Source organism: Schistocerca americana, chromosome 4 (genome assembly GCF_021461395.2).
Source record: "Schistocerca americana isolate TAMUIC-IGC-003095 chromosome 4, iqSchAmer2.1, whole genome shotgun sequence".
Lineage (NCBI taxonomy): Eukaryota > Metazoa > Arthropoda > Insecta > Orthoptera > Acrididae > Schistocerca > Schistocerca americana.
The window spans coordinates 138,126,284-138,146,031 of NC_060122.1; the positions used below are offsets into that span (position 1 = coordinate 138,126,284).

Sequence of the window (19,748 nt, forward strand, 5' to 3'; positions counted from 1 at the left end):
CCAATGACATTGTAATTCTGCCAGAGACAGCAAAGGACCTGGAAGAGCAGTTGAATGGAATGGACAGTGTCTTCAGAGGAGGATATAAGATGAACATCAACAAAAGCAAAATGAGTATAATGGAATGTAGACAAATTAAATCAGGTGATGCTGAGGGAATTAGATTAAGTATTTGTGTAGTGTGTAGCCATTTACGGAAGTGAAACGTGGATGATAAACAGTTTACACAAGAAGAGAACAGAAACTTTCGAAATGTGGTTCTACAGAAGAATGCTGAAGATTAGATGGGAAGATCACATAATGAATGATGAGGTACTGAATAGAATTGGGGAGAAGAGGAATTTGTGGCACAACTTTACTAGAAGAAGGGATCAGTTGGTAGAACACATCCTGAGGCTTCGAGGGTTCACCAATTTAGTATTGTAGGGAAGCGTGGAGGGTAAAAATCGTAGAGGGAGGTCAAGGCATGAATACACTAAACAGATTCAGAAGGATGTAGGTTGCACTAGTTACTCAGAGATGAAAAAGCTTGCACATGATAGAGTAGAGTGGAGGGCTGCATCAAACCAGTCTCTGGACTGAAGACCACAACAACAACATGTTACATCGACTGAATTATTTGGCATCCATTTAATTGTTGAATACTTTTAATCCATTAACAGTCCACTTGCTTAGCTGGGTCGTAACGTGCTTGCCTCCCATGCACTGGGCCCGAGTTCAATTCCCGGCAGGTGTTATGATATCATCATTATCATCATCATCATCATCATCATCATCATCTGCACGTCACCCAATGTGGCGCCGAGTGAAACAAGACTTGCACTTGGTGGCCAAATCCGAATGGAACCTCCCATCCAACAATGCCATACGATGATTTCATCTCAATTCATTAACAGATGTAAGATCTATGCTTTGTTTTTCTTTGCTGCTTGTTCGTTGTTTTCTCTGTTTTATGTCCAATGTCTCAGTAAAGTATGTGGAAAATATTATATTGTCATTAAAAAATAAAAACTCAGATGGGTGGGATGGGGTACCGACAAAAGTGATTAAGGCAGTGTATCACATAATAGCACCTCCACTAACTAAAATAAATAATCTTTTGAACAGGGATGCTTTCCTGATGCGTTGAAGTATGCTGAAGTCAGACCTCTGTTCAAGAAAGGGTCGAGGGATGACATGGGAAACTATTGTCCTATATCTATTCTTCCTATCTTGTAGAAAGTGTTTGAGAAAGTAGCTGCAAACCAGATACAAAATTTTATTGTAAAACATTATTATAAATAATCAATTTAGATTCCAACCAGGAAAAAACACGGTGGATACAGTAAATAACTTTACTGAAAAGATATGCAAAGCACTGGACCAGAGGAGTAAAGTTGCTGGCATTTTCTGTGATCTTACTAAAGCTTTCGACTCTGTAAACCATGCCTTGTGAATCTACAAATTAAGATGGATATGGTATTAAGATCAATACTCTCAAATGGCTTACACTGTACCTGCAGAACAGAAAGCAGTGGTAACTATCACTTCAAATGTGGTGAATTATTTTTCGAAGTGGAGTACTGTTTCACAAGGTGTGGCTCAAGGCTCCATTTTGGGGCCAATCTTGTTCCTAATCTAGGTAAATGACTTACCCACAAATATCAATTCCCCTATCAGTTCTGTTTGCAGACAATACTTTAGAAAACTGGTTCCAGTTGAAAACTGGACTTTGCAAAAACCCGTATGGAACATTTCCAAACCAAACACTCAAAATGTGCACAGCTTAAAATGCAATGCAATAATCAACTTATGGAAGAAGTTGACAGTATCAAATTCCTAGGACTAAATGTGGACAAGAACTTGAACTGGAACACACATACTGACTCCTTATAAAATAAACTAAGCAGTTTTGCGTTTGCAATACAGATACTTGAAATTCTACCAACATGAGTACACAAAAAATAGCATACAATAGTTATTTTGAATAAGTCATTACTTATGGTATAATTTTCTGGGAAGTTCAAGTAGAGTATCTTGTATACTGAAACTTCAGAAAAAAATCATCACATACAGGGCTATCACAAATGATTGAAGCGATTTCATAAATTCACTGTAGCTCCATTCATTGACGTACAGTCACGATACACTATAGATACGTAGAAAAACTCAAAGTTTTGTTCGACTGAAGCCACACTTCAGGTTTCCGCCGCCAGAGCGTTCGAGAGCGCAGTGAGACAAAATGGCGACAGGAGCCGAGAAAGCGTATGTCGTGCTTGAAATGCACTCACATCAGTCAGTCTTAACAGTGCAACGACATTTCAGGACGAAGTTCAACAAAGATCCACCAACTGCTAACTCCATTTGGCAATTGTATGCGCAGTTTAAAGTTTCTGGATGCCTCTGTAAGCGGAAATCAACTGGTCGGCCTGCAGTGAGCGAAGAAACGGTTGAATACGTGTATCTGGACATGCTGGAAAATTGGCTCGTGCCACAACTGGAGACCGACAGCACCGACTACATCCTTCAACAGGATGGTGCTCCACCGCACTTCCATCATGATGTTCCGCATTTCTTAAACAGGAGATTGGAAAACCGATGGATCGGTCGTGGTGGAGATCATGATCAGCAATTCATGCCATGGCCTCCACGCTCTCCCGACTTAACCCCATGCGATTTCTTTCTGTGGGGTTATGTGAAAGATTCAGTGTTTAAACCTCCTCTACCAAGAAACGTGCCAGAACTGCGAGCTCGCATCAACGATGGTTTCGAACTCATTGATGGGGACATGCTGTGCCGAGTGTGGGAGGAACTTTATTATCGGCTTGATATCTGCCGAATCACTAAAGGGGCACATATCGAACATTTGTGAATGCCTAAAAAAAATTTTCGAGTTTTTGTATGTGTGTGCAAAGCATTGTGAAAATATCTCAAATAATAAAGTTATTGTAGAGCTGTGAAATCGCTTCAATCATTTGTCATAACCCTGTACATGTGTACCACACAGAAAACAGAATCTTGTTGCCCATTATTTCGACAATTGCAAATCCTGTACCCTCCATATACATTTATGAAATTATCATCTTCCTACACTGCAGGCAAAAATTATTTGAGGAAAATCATTTTAACCACACATACAACACAAGAAATAAAAATAATTTTATGCTTCCCACACACAAATTGAAATTATATGAATGGGCTCCACAGTATATGGGGATAATATATAACAAATTAATTGGCAAATATATATTTAATGCTAAGCCAGAGATCCTAAAAGTAAGGCTACATTGGGTTCTGGGGGAGAAATGCTACTACTCGATAGAAGAATTTTTAGAGGATGACACGATAATTTGAGCAAGGGTAATTTAGTGTTAGATTTTTAGATACTATTATTATTATTATTATTATTATTATTTCTTTCTTTTCTCAGACGTTATGTCTGGTCAAAAATGGAAAGTGACGCGACCTTGATCAAGCGTGACTTCCTTTTAACTGTACGGTATATGTTATATTGCATTTAGGAACTTTCGAGTAATTGAACATGTATAAATAATTACGGATTTCTGTAGTTGTATATACAAGTTTGGATGTAGCTGTATTGCGTTGATGTACTGGTGGATATTGTGTGGTATGACTCTTGTAGTTGATAGTATAATTGGTACGATGTCAACTTTATCCTGATGCCACATGTCTTTGACTTTCTCAGCCAGTTGGATGTATTTTTCAATTTTTTCTCCTGTTTTCTTTTGTATATTTGTTGTATTGGGTATGGATATTTCGATTAGTTGTGTGAATTTCTTCTTTTTATTGGTGAGTATGATGTCAGGTTTGTTATGTGGCGTTGTTTTATCTGTTATAATGGTTCTGTTCCAGTATAATTTGTATTCATCATTCTCCAGTACATTTTGTGGTGTATACTTGTATGTAGGAATGTGTTGTTTTAAAAGTTTATGTTGTAAGGCAAGCTGTTGATGTATTATTTTTGCGACATTGTCATGTCTTCTGGGGTATTCTGTATTTGCTAGTATTGTACATCCGCTTGTGATGTGATCTGCTGTTTCTATTTGTTGTTTACAAAGTCTGCATTTATCCGTTGTGGTATTGGGATCTTTAATAATATGCTTGCTGTAATACCTGGTGTTTATTGTTTGATCCTGTATTGCAATCATGAATCCTTCTGTCTCACTGTATATATTGCCTTTTCTTAGCCATGTGTTGGATGCGTCTTGATCGATGTGTGGCTGTGTTAGATGATACGGGTGCTTGCCATGTAGTGTTTTCATTTTCCAATTTACTTTCTTCATGTCTGTTGATGTTATGTGATCTAAAGGGTTGTAGAAGTGGTTATGAAATTGCAGTGGTGTAGCCGATGTATTTATATGAGTGATTGCCTTATGTATTTTGCTAGTTTCTGCTCGTTCTAGAAAGAATTTTCTTAAATTGTCTACCTGTCCATAATGTAGGTTTTTTATGTTGATAAATCCCCTTCCTCCTTCCTTTCTGCTTAATGTGAATCTTTCTGTTGCTGAATGTATGTGATGTATTCTATATTTGTGGCATTGTGATCGTGTTAGTGTATTGAGTGCTTCTAGGTCTGTGTTACTCCATTTCACTACTCCAAATGAGTAGGTCAATATTGGTATGGCATAGGTATTTATAGCTTTTGTCTTGTTTCTTGCTGTCAATTCTGTTTTCAGTATTTTTGTTAGTGTTTGTCTATATTTTTCTTTTAGTTCTTCTTTGATATTTGTATTATCTATTCCTATTTTTTGTCTGTATCCTAGATATTTATAGGCATCCGTTTTTTCCATCGCTTCTATGCAGTCGCTGTGGTTATCCAATATGTAATCTTCTTGTTTAGTATGTTTTCCCTTGACTATGCTATTTTTCTTACATTTGTCTGTTCCAAAAGCCATACTTATATCATTGCTGAATCCTTCTGTTATCTTTAGTAATTGGTTGAGTTGTTGATTTGTTGCTGCCAGTAATTTTAGATCATCCATGTATAGCAAATGTGTGATTTTGTGTGGGTATGTTCCAGTAATATTGTATCCATAATTTGTATTATTTAGCATGTTGGATAGTGGGTTCAGAGCAAGGCAGAACCAGAAAGGACTTAATGAGTCTCCTTGGTATATTCTACGCTTAATCTGTATTGGCTGTTATGTGATATTATTTGAATTTGTTTGGATATTAAGTGTGGTTTTCCAATTTTTCATTACTATGTTTAGGAACTGTATCAATTTAGGATCTACTTTGTATATTTCCAATATTTGTAGTAACCATGAGTGGGGTACACTATCAAAAGCTTTTTGGTAATCAATGTATGCGTAGTGTAGCGGCCTTTGTTTAGTTTTAGCTTGATATGTCACCTCTGCATCTATTATCAGTTGCTCTTTACATCTTCGTGCTCCTTTGCAACAGCCTTTTTGTTCTTCATTTATAATTTTGTTCTGTGTTGTATGTGTCATTAATTTCTGTTTAATGACTGAAGTTAATATTTTGTATATTGTTGGTAGGCATGTTATGGGGCGATATTTAGCTGGGTTCGCTGTGTCTGCTTGATCTTTAGGTTTCAGATATGTTATTCCGTGTGTAAGTGTATCAGGGAATGTGTATGGGTCTGCAATGTAACTGTTAAATAATTTAGTTAGATGTGAATGTGTTGAGGTGAACTTCTTTAACCAGAAATTTGCTATTTTGTCATTTCCAGGGGCTTTCCAATTGTGAGTAGAATTAATTGCTTGGGTGACTTCATGTTGCAAAATTATCACTTCAGGCATTTGTGGTATCATCTTGTATGTGTCTGTTTCTGCTTGTATCCACCGTGCATGCCTGTTATGTTGTACCGGGTTTGACCATATGTTGCTCCAGAAGTGTTCCATGTCTGTTATATATGGTGGATTGTTTATTTTAATGTGTGTGTTATCTATTGTCTGGTAAAATTTCTTTTGGTTTGTGTTGAATGTTTGGTTTTGTTTCCTTCTATTTTCACTTTTTTTGTATCTTCTGAGTCGTTTGGCTAATGCTTGTAATTTCTGCTTCTTTTCGTCTAATTGCTCTGTCGCTTCTTGTTGTGAGATTTTACCTAACCTTTTTCGTTTTTTTTCCGAGATTTCATTTCTTATAAATTGTGTTAGCTGTCCGATGTCTTTTCTCAGTTTTTCTATTTTGATCTGTAGCCTGTGTTGCCATGCTGGTTTTGTGGGTTTCTTCTGTGTGTTGGTTGGTTCTGATCTCTGCCTAGTGTGTATATTTAGTGTAGTGAGTCCTCCTATATAAATTATTATTATTATTATTATTATTATTATATCTGCCTTTTGTGTGTATAAAACAAAACTGTATTATTATTATTATTATTATTATTATTATTATTTCTTTCTTGTCTCAGACGTTATGTCTGGTTAAAAATGGAAGGTGACGCGGACCTTGATCAAGCGTGACTTCCTTTTAACTGCATGGTATATGTTACATTGCATTTAGGAACTTTTGGGTAATAGAAAAAGTGTCAATAATTACAGATTTCTGTAGTTGTATATATAAGTTTGGATGTAGCTGTATTGCATTGATGTACTGGTGGATATTGTGTGGTATGACTCCTGTAGTTGATAGTATAATTGGTATGATGTTAACTTTATCCTGATGCCACATGTCTTTGACTTCCTCAGCCAGTTGGATGTATTTTTCAATTTTTTCTCCTGTTTTCTTTTGTATATTTGTTGTATTGGGTATGGATATTTCGATTAGTTGTGTTAATTTCGTCTTTTTATTGGTGAGTATGATGTCAGGTTTGTTATGTGGTGTTGTTTTATCTGTTATAATGGTTCTGTTCCAGTATAATTTGTATTCATCGTTCTCTAGTACATTTTGTGGTGCATACTTGTATGCGGGAACATGTTGTTTTATAAGTTTATGTTGTAAGGCGAGCTGTTGATGTATTATTTTTGCGACATTGTCATGTCTTCTGGGGTATTCTGTATTTGCTAGTATTGTACATCCGCTTGTGATGTGATCTACTGTTTCTATTTGTTGTTTGCAAATTATTATTATTATTATTATTATTATTATGCTGTATGTAATCACCAGCTCTCTATGTTTATGGTAAATTTTACCGAACTTTAGACGTGCCTCCTGCACCTGAATTAAATGATTTTGATTATGTATGTTATGAGACTAATAAACCACAATTCACAGTGCAACATATCTCCTCAGAGAAGGGGCATGTTGTAAGTTTGGGATGGATATAGCATGGCAGATGTTCAAGTGTTATACTTTTCAGCAATGTTGTATAGTTTGCTCCCATGTTAACATTTTTCTGAAGTGTATTATATCAAAGTTTTATGTTTTGATTATAACAGTGATTCTATTTCTTGTCCCTGTTGTTACCTCCTTGTTGCCTATGCATAAGCAGTTCCCTCTCCAGTCATGTACCCAGTAAGGTGGCTACATCAGTGTTAATGCAGTGTAGTCTTTAATTTTTCCGATAACCTGTAGAGCTTATTTGATACTGTCATCAAGTACTGGAATAGTGCACTACAACTGACAACAACAGCATTGTGTATACTTTTTCCTATGCAATCTTTTCCACCAATCCTAATGAGGTGAATTGAGTTATGAGCTCCCACTTCGCCTGCTTATAGTGTGGGTAGGCATCTATCACACCTTAAAATTGTAGGTGCCAATGCGGTCTCGTTTTTGAAATATTGCCTGTTAAAGTTGGGGCAGCTCTTTATATACAGATGCGTTTCACTGTTGTGACAAGTGAGCGAGTAGCTGAGTGGGAAGCGAGCGAGACTCCCGTCCAGGCGACCCTGGTTTGAGACCTGCCTATGCTACTTTTGTTTTCTTTTTTTTCCAAATGCCTGTTTTAATTTATAATTACTCATGAACATTCCACAAGGAATTGATTAAAAAGAATTACAAGCCTCTATAAATCAAAATTACACATTAAATGTCAAATTTTGTCTCAATATTTTGCTTTTCTTTTATTTTAACATTATCCCATAACATCAATGCAGTGGTGTTTCCTGTGGATTTGAGAAAATACAGATGCGATTGCGACGAAAATGAATGTGCATTTGTACAATGTTCGTGGTGCTGAAAGTACAAATATTTTGATTGTTTTTATAACAAGTATCATCCGTCAGAATGTACTCATCAAAATATAGGAAATATCAATTAACTTTCCATTAAATGAAACATATTTTTAATCCCTCATTCGTTGGTATTTTTTTTAATATTCCCTACCTCAACGGAACAAAATCAAAAATACAAGGAAAAAATTGAACAATAATAAAATATTTCAAGAAATTACATCATGGTTAATTTCCGGTTTTTGACATTCAATGTATAAGTTTAATTTATAGAGGCTTGTAATTCTTTTTAATCAATTCCTTGTGGAATTTTCATGATTAATTATAAATTAAAACAGACATTTGAAAAACAAAAGTAGCATAGGCGGGTCCCTAACCAGGGTTGCCAGGACGGGAGTCTTGCTCGCTTGCCACAACAGTGAAACTTTTCTGTATATAAAGAGCTGCCCAAACTTTAACAAGCAATATTTCAAAAACGAGGTCACACTGGCACCCACAATTTTAGGGTGTGATAGGTGCCTATCCACACTATAAGCAGACAAAGTTGGAGCTCATAGTTCGATGCACCTCCCAGAACGTCCCCTCTTAACTCTTCCGCCTCTCTTCCATTACTACACATGTTCTTGCCATGTGTTATATCCAGCAGTTTCCCACTACTTCTGGAATCTAATATCAGGTTTTTTCTTTGATTTATGAGCATTATCTTGCACTCAATCACATCTGTAGAATGCTGCCATTCAGAAAACCTACTGCAAATGGGAACTCCCGAGTACGTCATTCAGCAATTTCTTAGGATCGTGCAGACATACTTTCATAACCAACAACAATATCAGAAAATAGGCCGAGTCTGTTGGTGACCCTATCTGATAACTCATTTGATATGGTGGTACTGGATGGGAAAGAAATAATCGAAGTAGTAAAGGTAACCACTCAACTGCATAATTTATGCACCGAGTGATTGATAGATATGAAAGAACACATACACTGTAATTGCTGCTAAGTGTTTGGACAATATCCTTTCTAAGAGCTAACAAACAACACACACAACACACACACACACACACACACACACACACACACACACACACACACACACATATACACACCTTTCATATGTAGTCAATTCTAAACTGCAGTTTGACAGACATGTTCCTGCTTAATAGAGTTCAACTTGTACTTAGAGAAATGCTGAAAAATTGATGGTTTTAGATGTTAAACATCCTACCAAAGCTTACTTATGAAGTCTGAAGTACCAGTATCACATGACAAATCTAGGAATACCCTACTCCTCCCATAGGCTACCACTGCCAGAGAGACTGCAAAACAATTAGACTATAAGTACAGTAACTAGCATTTAGGCAGTCATTCTTCTTATGCTTGAAATATACAAGTAACAAAAAGAAATGCTAATGCATGATACAATGGGCAGTACAATGCACAGCACAGTTGATCAAAGTATGGATGGATCACCTCGTTTTTTAACTACAACTGGGGGAGGAGGGAGCAGATAAACTGCCCTGGTACCTTCAACATTTCACTGTCAATTTTTTTTTTTAAATTAGGCCTATGTATAACAGAGTTACTTATTCAGCTGTTTCTGTTCATTTTCAGTTTGATGACAATAATCACAATATTTACAAACATTTAATAGTATGTAAAATGTTGTTCTAATGTGCAGTTTAAAATACTATGAAAACTGAATAGTGAATGGCTCACATCTGTAATTTTGGAATTACTTGTCTTAGGATCAATCAAATATGAACCTATCACTGAAGCCGGCCGGTGTGGCTGTGCAGTTAAAGGCGCTTCAGTCTGGAACCGCGTGACCGCTACGGTCGCAGGTTCGAATCCTGCCTCGGGCACGGATGTGTGTGATGTCCTTAGGTTAGTTAGGTTTAATTAGTTCTAAGTTCTAGGCGACTGATGACCTCAGCAGTTAAGTCGCATAGTGCTCAGATGCTCAGAGCCTATCACTGAAAACTGCTGGCAAATCTGAGTAAATAAGCAAAAAAGAGTAAGGAAAATGAATAAAACATGTTTTATCTTTTGACCTTAGATGATGATTGCTAAAGTTAAAAAAGGAGGACCTACTTCACTATGTATTTTGCAGCACAAGAAAAACCTTTCTGATGTGACACACACAGTACAGAAGTACTCATTTTGCAACACTATAATGGATGTGTAAAACCAGTGGTTGATAATCAATGTACTTCAAAGCACAGCCTTCTTTCCACGTGATCAACAAATGTTAAGAATTGTTTGGAGCTAGGAATTCACTGCAATGGCTGACCTGTTCCTATGCAAAAACATTCAAGAGCAATCTGGCCATCCTGACTTGAGCTATCACGATTCTTTCAAGTAAGGTGAATGCTGGGATGGTTGAAGTGATGAGACCATGGCCGATTTCCTTCCCTACCCTTGTCTAATAGTCATTTCGTGTATGTTTCATATATGTACAGGTTATATTATTTCTGTAATTTGTCTGACATGTCCTAGACCGTTTTGATGACAATACCTCTGTTGGAACTTTCATACCAACAAACTTGTAGTGATAGAATAATTAAGTTACAAAAACAGAAGAAGTTCCACTGCCTCTTTGGAACCAGTTTTGTGAATGACACTTTTTATTCAGTCACATTGTTTCTTCATCAAATAACGGTACACTGCTCTAGAAATATACTTCAACCCCCCACATATCACTCACATAGCAATCATGAGGATAAGATTAATTACTGCAACTACAGAGGCAGTCAATCATTGTTCCCGCACTCCACGCGTGAATGGAACATGAAGAAATCCTAATAAATGGTACAATGGGAGGTACCATACCCTCTGTCATACACTACACTTCACGGTGGTTTGCAGAATGTAGATGTAGCTGCAGCGTCTATAATTGCACTGATTTGCGGATGCCAATGCACAGTTATTATGAAGCAAATTGCCTATGTAGTACTGGAGTGACAACAGCTGTAGCTTCCTATTCTCCAACTTTCCAGTAGATTCTGTTTCATCGTTTGCTATTAACTGCAACCTTATGCATATTCAACGGAAATATGGGTACTAAACATGGTTCTTAATGTCACATATAACATGTATCAATGGGACTCCTTAAATCTAGAAACTAGCATAAGTTACTGTCGGTTTAAACATTTTGTGCTGTCACACATGTGTACCTCCAAAAATCTTCTGTACTCTTCGCTGTCGACACCAGATTCAGACATTCTTAAACGCTCTTCATAATCCATTCGCTGTGCAATAGTTGCTAAATCAACGGCAGTGAAATATGGTCCCTGCAGCAAGGCATTCAAACAGTGCTGCGCACATAATGATCCTTCTTGCTGCAAAAGAATACGTTTAAATTCATTAAATATAAGGTTAAGAACAGTACAAATATCCAACACAATTGTTACGAAAATGACGACAAAATAAAGTTTTCCTACAGAGATTTCTGGACAAATACCTGCGTTATATTCGCTAGAACAAATACGCTACTTAAATCGTTTAACAGTCGAACACGGAATATTTTGTTGTATTTTACCTTTTCATGAAATATCGCCTCCATGTTCTTACATCTGTGACGTATAAGGACGACCCAATGGGATTGATGTCTTGTAAAATACTTGCCTGTGTTTTTGAGTTCGAGTGTTGACATTCAACATGGCGGCATGTCGTCAGTGCTGTGCTGTGTCGTGGTGAGATAGTTAGATTTAAATTTATAGCTTATTTTTATTACTTTAACGAGTTGTCTGTCACTGGTGTACTTGAAAATTGTTTATTATTCTCTGTATTTACTATGAATGTGATGAATTCAACTCATAATTATAAAAACCGAGAAAACGTAAGGCGGTCTTCAGTTCCAAATTATATAGATGGTGTAATTTAAGGAAACATGGATTAATTGGCATTCCATGCCTCAGATTTAAGTAAAGGGAATGAAATGTACATAATGTCAAAAATAAATTTATACTAATTGTAGAACTGTTACGGAACAATTTGCTTTAAAATTGTGTGGAACTTATGATGTGTGCATGCAGTTGTAAAGTGTGTGTTTATGCATACAAAGTTTTGATATCAGTTTTTCTTTCTTTTCTTTGCAGCTTGTGTAATTATTAGAATAGGAAACTTGAAACAACGATCAGTTTAAAATAAAAGTCAAAAACACAATCCGCACCCAGCACGCATTGAAGACATCTGAGGATTTTTCCAACATCATTTTTCATTTAGGACCTTCTTAAAGCTCAGTGATATTAGAGTTAGTGCATCTACAAGGGTGCTGGAACAGACTTTTTCGAATTCGTTCAGGCACTAGTGACGTATTAAACCTATGATGGTTTCTTTTATATTTTCATTTTAAGGATAGAATAGGTGAGAGCTTACTTTGTGCATATACGTTTCGGGTATTTTTACGTGTAGTTCTGTGATAAACCTATCTGAACTTGAAATCAGAAGAAACGGTGCATTGGTCAGCATAACTTGTAAAGACTATGTCCAATAATCCTCAGTGGAAATCATTCCAGCCGCCAGCCATGAATACAGAAACAGCAATACTTGAATTAAATTTCAAACCTATGACAATTTCTAATAATTCTACCACAAGTTCAGACGTTCATAACTCGTCCAATGGTACGAGTTTTAGTAACAGTGGTAGCAATCAGTTTCAGGGTGCTCAGTCATCAACAAAAGACACTGCAACCAGTGCATTTAACAAGGGCAGTTCAAACAATCATTATTCATCCAGTTATAATTCATTCCCATCATCAAATAGTACCCGTGGAAGTGGACGGTATTCTGGTAATGCATTTTCTAGCAGTGAAGGAACAAGTGTGTTCAATGGTGAAAGCTTGCCTTCACCTCCCAGCAACAACGGTAGTGCCAATTCAAATACAACCAGCAGTTGTGGGTACAATGATTCCTCGTTGGGAAGTCAAGGCACAAGGGAGACTGGTATTATTGAAAAATTGTTGGTGAGTTTTTCATGTTCATTTTTTTTGTTAGATGTTTTTATGAAATATCACACATGGAGAGGAGGTGAAAAAATTCAAAATATAAAGCAGACCATATTATATTCATGAAATTTATCATCAATGGGATGGTCAGTTCCATGTCTTCATTTTGCCTCCAATCCATCTGTGATAATTCATCCTTACCACTAATAACTTTGCAGTCAAGACAACTTGTTAAGTGACAGCTTGGAATAATTGCAGATGATTTATTTGTCTCAGAAGAAACTAGCATATTAGATATTTGTAACAAAACTGTATTTTATTCTATCATACTTTAGCCACTGCATTTGTGTTTCGGAGGTTCTGCAAAACTACTGGAAATGAACTATGAAAAACACAATTTACTCGTATACTAATGCGACTCAGTTTATAGTAGGCCTTTACCATTTGGAACTACGATAAGTTTTAAAGCGTTTCAAGCTGTGTAGAAATTTAATTTTCGTTGGGCTCCTATTGCTGTCGGCTTCCTTTCCACTGCTGTTGATCACCTAGACTCCATATCATTTCATAATGTGACAGGCAATGGTTTCATTAGGTAGTTTTATGTTCTACAGATCATTTGCACAATAAATCTTAATGGTGTGGAACAAGCCATTTCATATTGACATCATAAATTACTTTGTAAATGCACCTTAATGCTGATGGTGTTAAAAATGAAAATGGAGACCTACAAATGTGACTACCCACCACCGCTTAAACTTTACAATAATAGTTTATATGCGTATATGACAGGAAAGAATGAAGTTGGTGCTTCAGTTTGACATTAATCTTCAGCAGCAGCAACAACAACAACAATAATAATAATAATAATAGCTTTCCAAGTTGGTTTCTTTCTAGTAGTTACAGTGTCATTTTAATAGGTATAGATAGCTGTGTTGTAACAACAGTGTTGTTGCATTCCCTTCAATTAATTAATTCTTGTAGTATTGTTTGTTGAGAAGTTGAGTAGCAGTAATATGGATGGAAATATAGGAGAGAGGTTTACGGGTCAGGCCTAGAGGCATTCTCAGTGTTTGTCATATTTTTGTTGTTTACATTCTAATCACTTAAGTTACAGGTTTTCAGTTTCTCTGATCCTACACCATAGGCTACCTAAAATATTGAAATTTTATTTTTAAAATAAAGCTGACAATATGTCAGCTTAAAAAATAGAGTTTTTATGTGCATTATATTGTAAAGATGTGTTCCTACCTGTAGAAAATGTTGCTTCAACACTCACTGTATACAAACAATAGGTAGGAAGTCATATATTTTCAGAAGAATTTTGTGTACTTAAAGGTATGTCCACATGCTGTATCTTTCATTGTACACGTGCACAGATGCACACACAGTCTGCTATGCATCCACTATGTTCAGCAGTTTCTTGTTATGAAAGGTAGCAGAGGAAGAAAGCACAAACTTGATTATGAATATAGTGCTCACTGTCCAATACTAGACTTACTGGTACTGTATTCTGAGAAATATAAAGTGATGGTAATGTTTTGTATGCAAATTATAGAAGAATGTCACTGTAAGATTTTGATTTTCTGCAAGGGAAACTTTGAATTTGTATCTCTAGGCAAGTTACTGTTATGCAATTTCTGCTGTGATAATCCTGGCAATAGCATTTTGTTATCTGTCAACTGGTAATTCATATATCAGTTTGAGCTCTCTCATTCACATTTCAGTGATTATCCCTAAAACTCTGAAATGCTTAAAGCCTGTTCTTTGTGACTGTGTGAAAGTTGCTTAATGATTGTGTAACGTGTGTAAAGATTAGGTAGTCACCTTTCAAAACATAGTTTGTGTTTTAGTCCATAAGGAAGATACTTTACACAAGTTCACTCGAAAAAGGTTATAGATAAACATTCTTGGACTAAAAAATTTGGGAATGTCATAGACCCCAGAATCCACTACATTGGAGGTCGTGTTTACCAAATTTGTATTTCCATCTTTGATGTTCATTTCAATTTCTAGAAGTTTGTTGAGCTCCATCTGTGCCATCTTTTCCAAATGTTGAGATGTTTGGCCTCTCAGTTTTTGCCCAAGCGTGAATATTGATCCACAATTGTCATCTACATTTTTAATAAATTTGTAGCTTGCTGCTTCTTTTTTTCGTGCTCCAAGAATTGTTATACTCTTTGTGGTATTATGACTGAAGACTTTGATTCATTCAGGTCATTGCATTTCAACCTTTTGTTCAGATAATCTCTAGAAGCAGATATATGACTTCTTGTTGTAATCTTCTAGATATTTCAGCAGGCTTTTCTTGTACTGAACAGACACACACCATTGCAAATAAATCTACTGGAAGCATAACCTCAGCAAAGTACTCAGCATCCAAAAGAAATTCACATTGGCAAATTTCTTTTAAGATGCTGCTAATAAGATGTTTGTGTTTTAGTGTTTGATAGCTTCACTAGCACAAGCCAGCAAACAGCTGTTGTGCCCATTCTACATTGGTTGGTCATTCAACAAATGCAGTCTGTTCACTAGCAGAGTCTGGAGTGATCCTTATTGATCATGGTCAGTCATGTAGCACATCTGCTCAGAGGCAAAATTACCATAGAAAACCTTATACTATTTTGAGTTACAAGTATAGAATGTCATTGTCATTAATGATAAAAGTTGTTAGTATGCAAAGTAGTTCCAACATGAAGGCCATCAAGTGGGCTTCAGAGAGAACTGATAGGTACTTGGTATCTGCTGTATTTAGGAATTAGGGTGTGATTCACAAATATGGAGCTGATGATGCAACATTTCACTTGAGTGACTGGCACTATAATCAAACATCCTGCTTCCATGTACATGAAGGCAGTTGTTCTTATGTGTCGCTTATGGTGAACATACAGTGGCCCTTCCACCACCCTGCAGAATGACTTCAAGGGATAGTATAAGGAGTCCTGCATAAACTTTATGAGTTGATGTCAATTCAAACAGTGGGTTGGCAGTTAACATTACAGCTGTTAATTGTTTTACTACAGTCTTCACTAACTTTTCAAAGATCGTATTGTTGAAAAGTGATCAGCTACTGCTTTCCTGATTATAAAATCTGAAAAGTTGGCCATTTAATGTAGATTCCGCCAACATTGATTGGTAAAAGCAACTTCGAATCAACACCACCCACTAGTCACCCTTCTATTATTTTGAGGATGCCTGTTTTTAGTCACCTTTGAAATTTGTCATGAGGTCTTCCCACCTGTAACTGGTCTTAACTATGCAGAGTAGAGCTTTTCTTATTCTTCATTGGTTTTGTGAAATTTTGGCTGATTGTAAATAAATATGCTTCAGCATATCTGTGAAAATAGCTTTGTTTTACAGTGTCATTTAATATATCTCATTAAGCATCAGAGGTAGTTTGTCCCTTTTTTTTGTGTCTTTGAAATTCATCAGGAGACCCAGGTTCATTGAGATATCTAGGCCACAAATTTTCATCTTCTGTGGCTATCACAGAATAAGGACCTTACTGCAGGAACCATCAGTGCCATAAGTGCCCCTTTGGGTTGTAGTGGGAGTACCAATTCTAACACAGTATTCCTTCTCTCTCGTTACAAACACCTCCCCCCCAATGGGAATTTGATTTTTATTTGTTCCATTTGCACATCTTGGATTAACTGAAGCTTTCAATACCACTTCATCAGTGACACCTTCGAATGTAGTCCATACATCGAGCTATTGCAAAGGCCAGTCTGTCATCGTAACATACATTTTAAATTGTCAGTCTTCTGCTCTGTTTCTATTTGCACATGTGTAATGTCACATGCCATCATTGTGTCACAGACAGATTTGGCATCTGGTATCAGTTGGTTCAGTTGGCCTTAGGTCTTCAAGTTGTTTACATCTGAAGATCAAAGATATGTATTATAGGTGCACTAGCCTAAAATAGCAGTCTTGTATGTATATAGATGTAGGTAACAGAGCGTATAGCTGCATGCACAACGAAGCCAGTCAAATTTATAATACAGTGTTGTTTCCTACCTGGTGTGGTATTTCATAATTTTTGTGAACACCAAAGCAGTATGAGTTTCAATCAAGGAAGAAATTGGAGTTCTTCAGCCTGTTAATAATCAAACATGCTAAGATTAGTTCTCCAAAGACTATTTTAAAAGTTCTAGACAGTATTGCAGACAAAACTGTACATTCCCATTTCAGCACTTTACTCGATAGATAAAATAGTCTGCACCCTACAAGGCCACGAGGAAAATTGTCATTTTTTACTGTTCTGAGAAATTTGGGAAGCAAGTGAAAACTGTCATATAGGAGCTTAAGAACTTTTTAAGACCACGTTGTGGTGCACTGCACTCCCACATTAGCCCTTCCCCATCTCTACCTGTACTTTTTTCTTACAAGACACTTCTTTTCTGAAGTCCAGTTGCAGAAAAGCTGTTAAAAACAAAACAAACTGTTATCTGTGAAACCAGCAATGTGATGAAGATATTTACTATTAGATTGTGATGATTGTGCAAGTGAGTGGTTTTCCTGTAGTGTGCACACATTGGAAGGGCATACTCAAAGATGGTGGTACAGCCCATCAGCTTTTACACATGGCGTCATGATGATGGACACCCCTATTTCAGCTTATACAATATGGCAACCATGGTGTCACTCTTTACTTACATGAACAGACTCAAATTATACGAAAAATAGTTAATTGCAGAAATGACTTGAAACTAACAGAATAGCCGCATGAATTGTAACAATATTATGAAAAGGAAAGTTGCTACTCCCCATATAGCACAAGCATGCGCGCTTAAGTGCGCACGCGCACACACACACACACACACACACACACACACACACACACACACACGACTGCAGTCTCATGCAACTGAATTGGGTGTGGACAGATGAAATATGCAACAATCGTAATAGTGAAGAAATATCAAAACAAACACTACGAACAAAACCACACAAAAAACTTATATTGGAAATTTCTCCTTCATAGTTCCAGTGAAGTCCAAAAACCCAATATTGGAATTTTCACTTGATGTATATTGCTCTAAAGAAATTGAAGATACCACAAAACCTCACACATCTTGGCACATCCAATATCTAACACCTTATTTAGCCCATATAGCTAAAACAAAGTCTGCAATATCATAAAACCAAAATTACCTATGTGGGCTAGCTAAGGTTGAAAACCTAACTTTGTCATTGTAGGTAAAACAAGCTCCACAATACCTAAAAATCACAGACCAACACAACGACTAGCAACTAACAAAACAACCCAAAAAAATCAGTAAAAAACTGCATTGCCACCAATTTCGACATACAAGAAACACACAACCAAGCACATCAAGACACACCCCATAAATTATGACTTAAACAAATAAAACTATAAGAACATACTAACCAGATTCATCGACACACGTCTAGCAAAAATAATGTTACCAGCACAATCTCTGTAATGGCCAGCCTAGACTTCTCAAACCAGGGACCCCTCCAGATAGAATGCCATGCATTGTCTAGTCAGCAATGCCATATATGCTAGTTCGTGGACTAAAATGCAGAAACTTCAGCCCGTCTCATACCTTCTTCACAAACATGACACTTCACATACTTGGAAGTTTAACCAAAGATATATGGGAATTTAATAGTAGTCAACATGTTTTCTTGTATTGTGGTCTGTAGGGACCTACTCTGAACATTATTGACGTATGCTTAGCTAACAAAAAAACAAAACAAAATTAGATCTGTAACCATAAAAACACACAGTACTAATAATTGCAAACCCAAAATCAAATTTTCTACCAGTAACTGCCACTGATGCAGCCCCACAAACACTTTCAATATTATTCTCACAAATAGTGCTCAAGAAATCCAGTGCATTCCTACTAGCAGCACTCACAAACTATTTAGAAACATAAACATCCCACAATAGAAAGTAACACCACACATTCTGACACATACCGCAAACATGATCCATTTCAAATTCACCTCGCCACCATGACGTCACACAACACAGTTAAGTCACTGATCAAAGCAGACGGGTGCTACTGCAAACTTCAGTTGAGACATTGAAGACTCTTGAACACCAAGACAGAAATAGGGAAGTGTGGAGGGAATGATATTTCCTTACACAGGACAGTAGCGTGTGGATAGAAATCTCCATTGCTTTTGTGGACAACGAAGTATAAAATTGCATTGACACTAAGTATGCCTACACCAGTTATCACTGTCCATTGTGACTCACAGCATGGTGTCCAGAGGAAAATGAAATCTCATTGAGTACCATGGGCAGAACAGTTGGCAATTGGGCTGCCTTCTGATGAGAAGTGCACTATAACCTAATGTGTTTGTAGATTTCCCCAATCCCTCCACATTTGGAGAAAATAATTTTTTTACAAGTACCAAATGCCGCAAATGACTTATCATTTGCCCCCTCCCCCCCTTTTCCCTTGTACACTTTCACCCATTGTGATTCACGCTGTATAAAAATCTTGCACTTCGTGTGCCCTCTCAGTTGAGTGGCTGCTGCTAATTTTAGTCTGCCATCCATAGAAATCTTACTGTGGCAAACATAATAAGGAAAGTTTTGTCAGAATGTAAATAATTTAGGAGTAAAGGATGCAACTCACTGAATAGCAGAAGCCTCGACTCATCAGCTCGCACAAAAAAGAATGAAAACTTTGCTTGCTTTTGGAAGAAATCCTCTGATGAGTTAGTGTGTGTAAACACACACACACACACACAC

General features: G+C 36.8%; 2 protein-coding genes across 3 annotated transcripts in view; one reads left to right on the top strand and one right to left on the bottom strand.

The window, feature by feature from the left end:
• LOC124613102 (ataxin-3-like) overlaps positions 1-11,681 on the bottom strand; it is a 141,268-nt gene extending 129,587 nt beyond the window's left edge. For both annotated transcript variants that reach the window (XM_047141695.1, XM_047141696.1), the window contains exons 1-2: positions 11,611-11,681; positions 11,246-11,410 (exon numbers count right to left, since the gene is read on the bottom strand). In XM_047141695.1, coding sequence (XP_046997651.1) covers positions 11,246-11,410; positions 11,611-11,634 — 189 coding nt within the window. In that variant the 5' untranslated portion in view covers positions 11,635-11,681. The remainder of the gene's footprint in view (positions 1-11,245; positions 11,411-11,610) is intronic.
• A 34-nt stretch (positions 11,682-11,715) lies between these two features.
• Positions 11,716-19,748, top strand: part of LOC124613103 (cold shock domain-containing protein E1) — a 70,414-nt gene continuing 62,381 nt past the window's right edge. The window contains exons 1-2 of the mRNA XM_047141697.1: positions 11,716-11,764; positions 12,170-13,036. Of these exons, the coding sequence (XP_046997653.1) occupies positions 12,557-13,036 (480 nt within the window). The 5' untranslated portion in view covers positions 11,716-11,764; positions 12,170-12,556. The remainder of the gene's footprint in view (positions 11,765-12,169; positions 13,037-19,748) is intronic.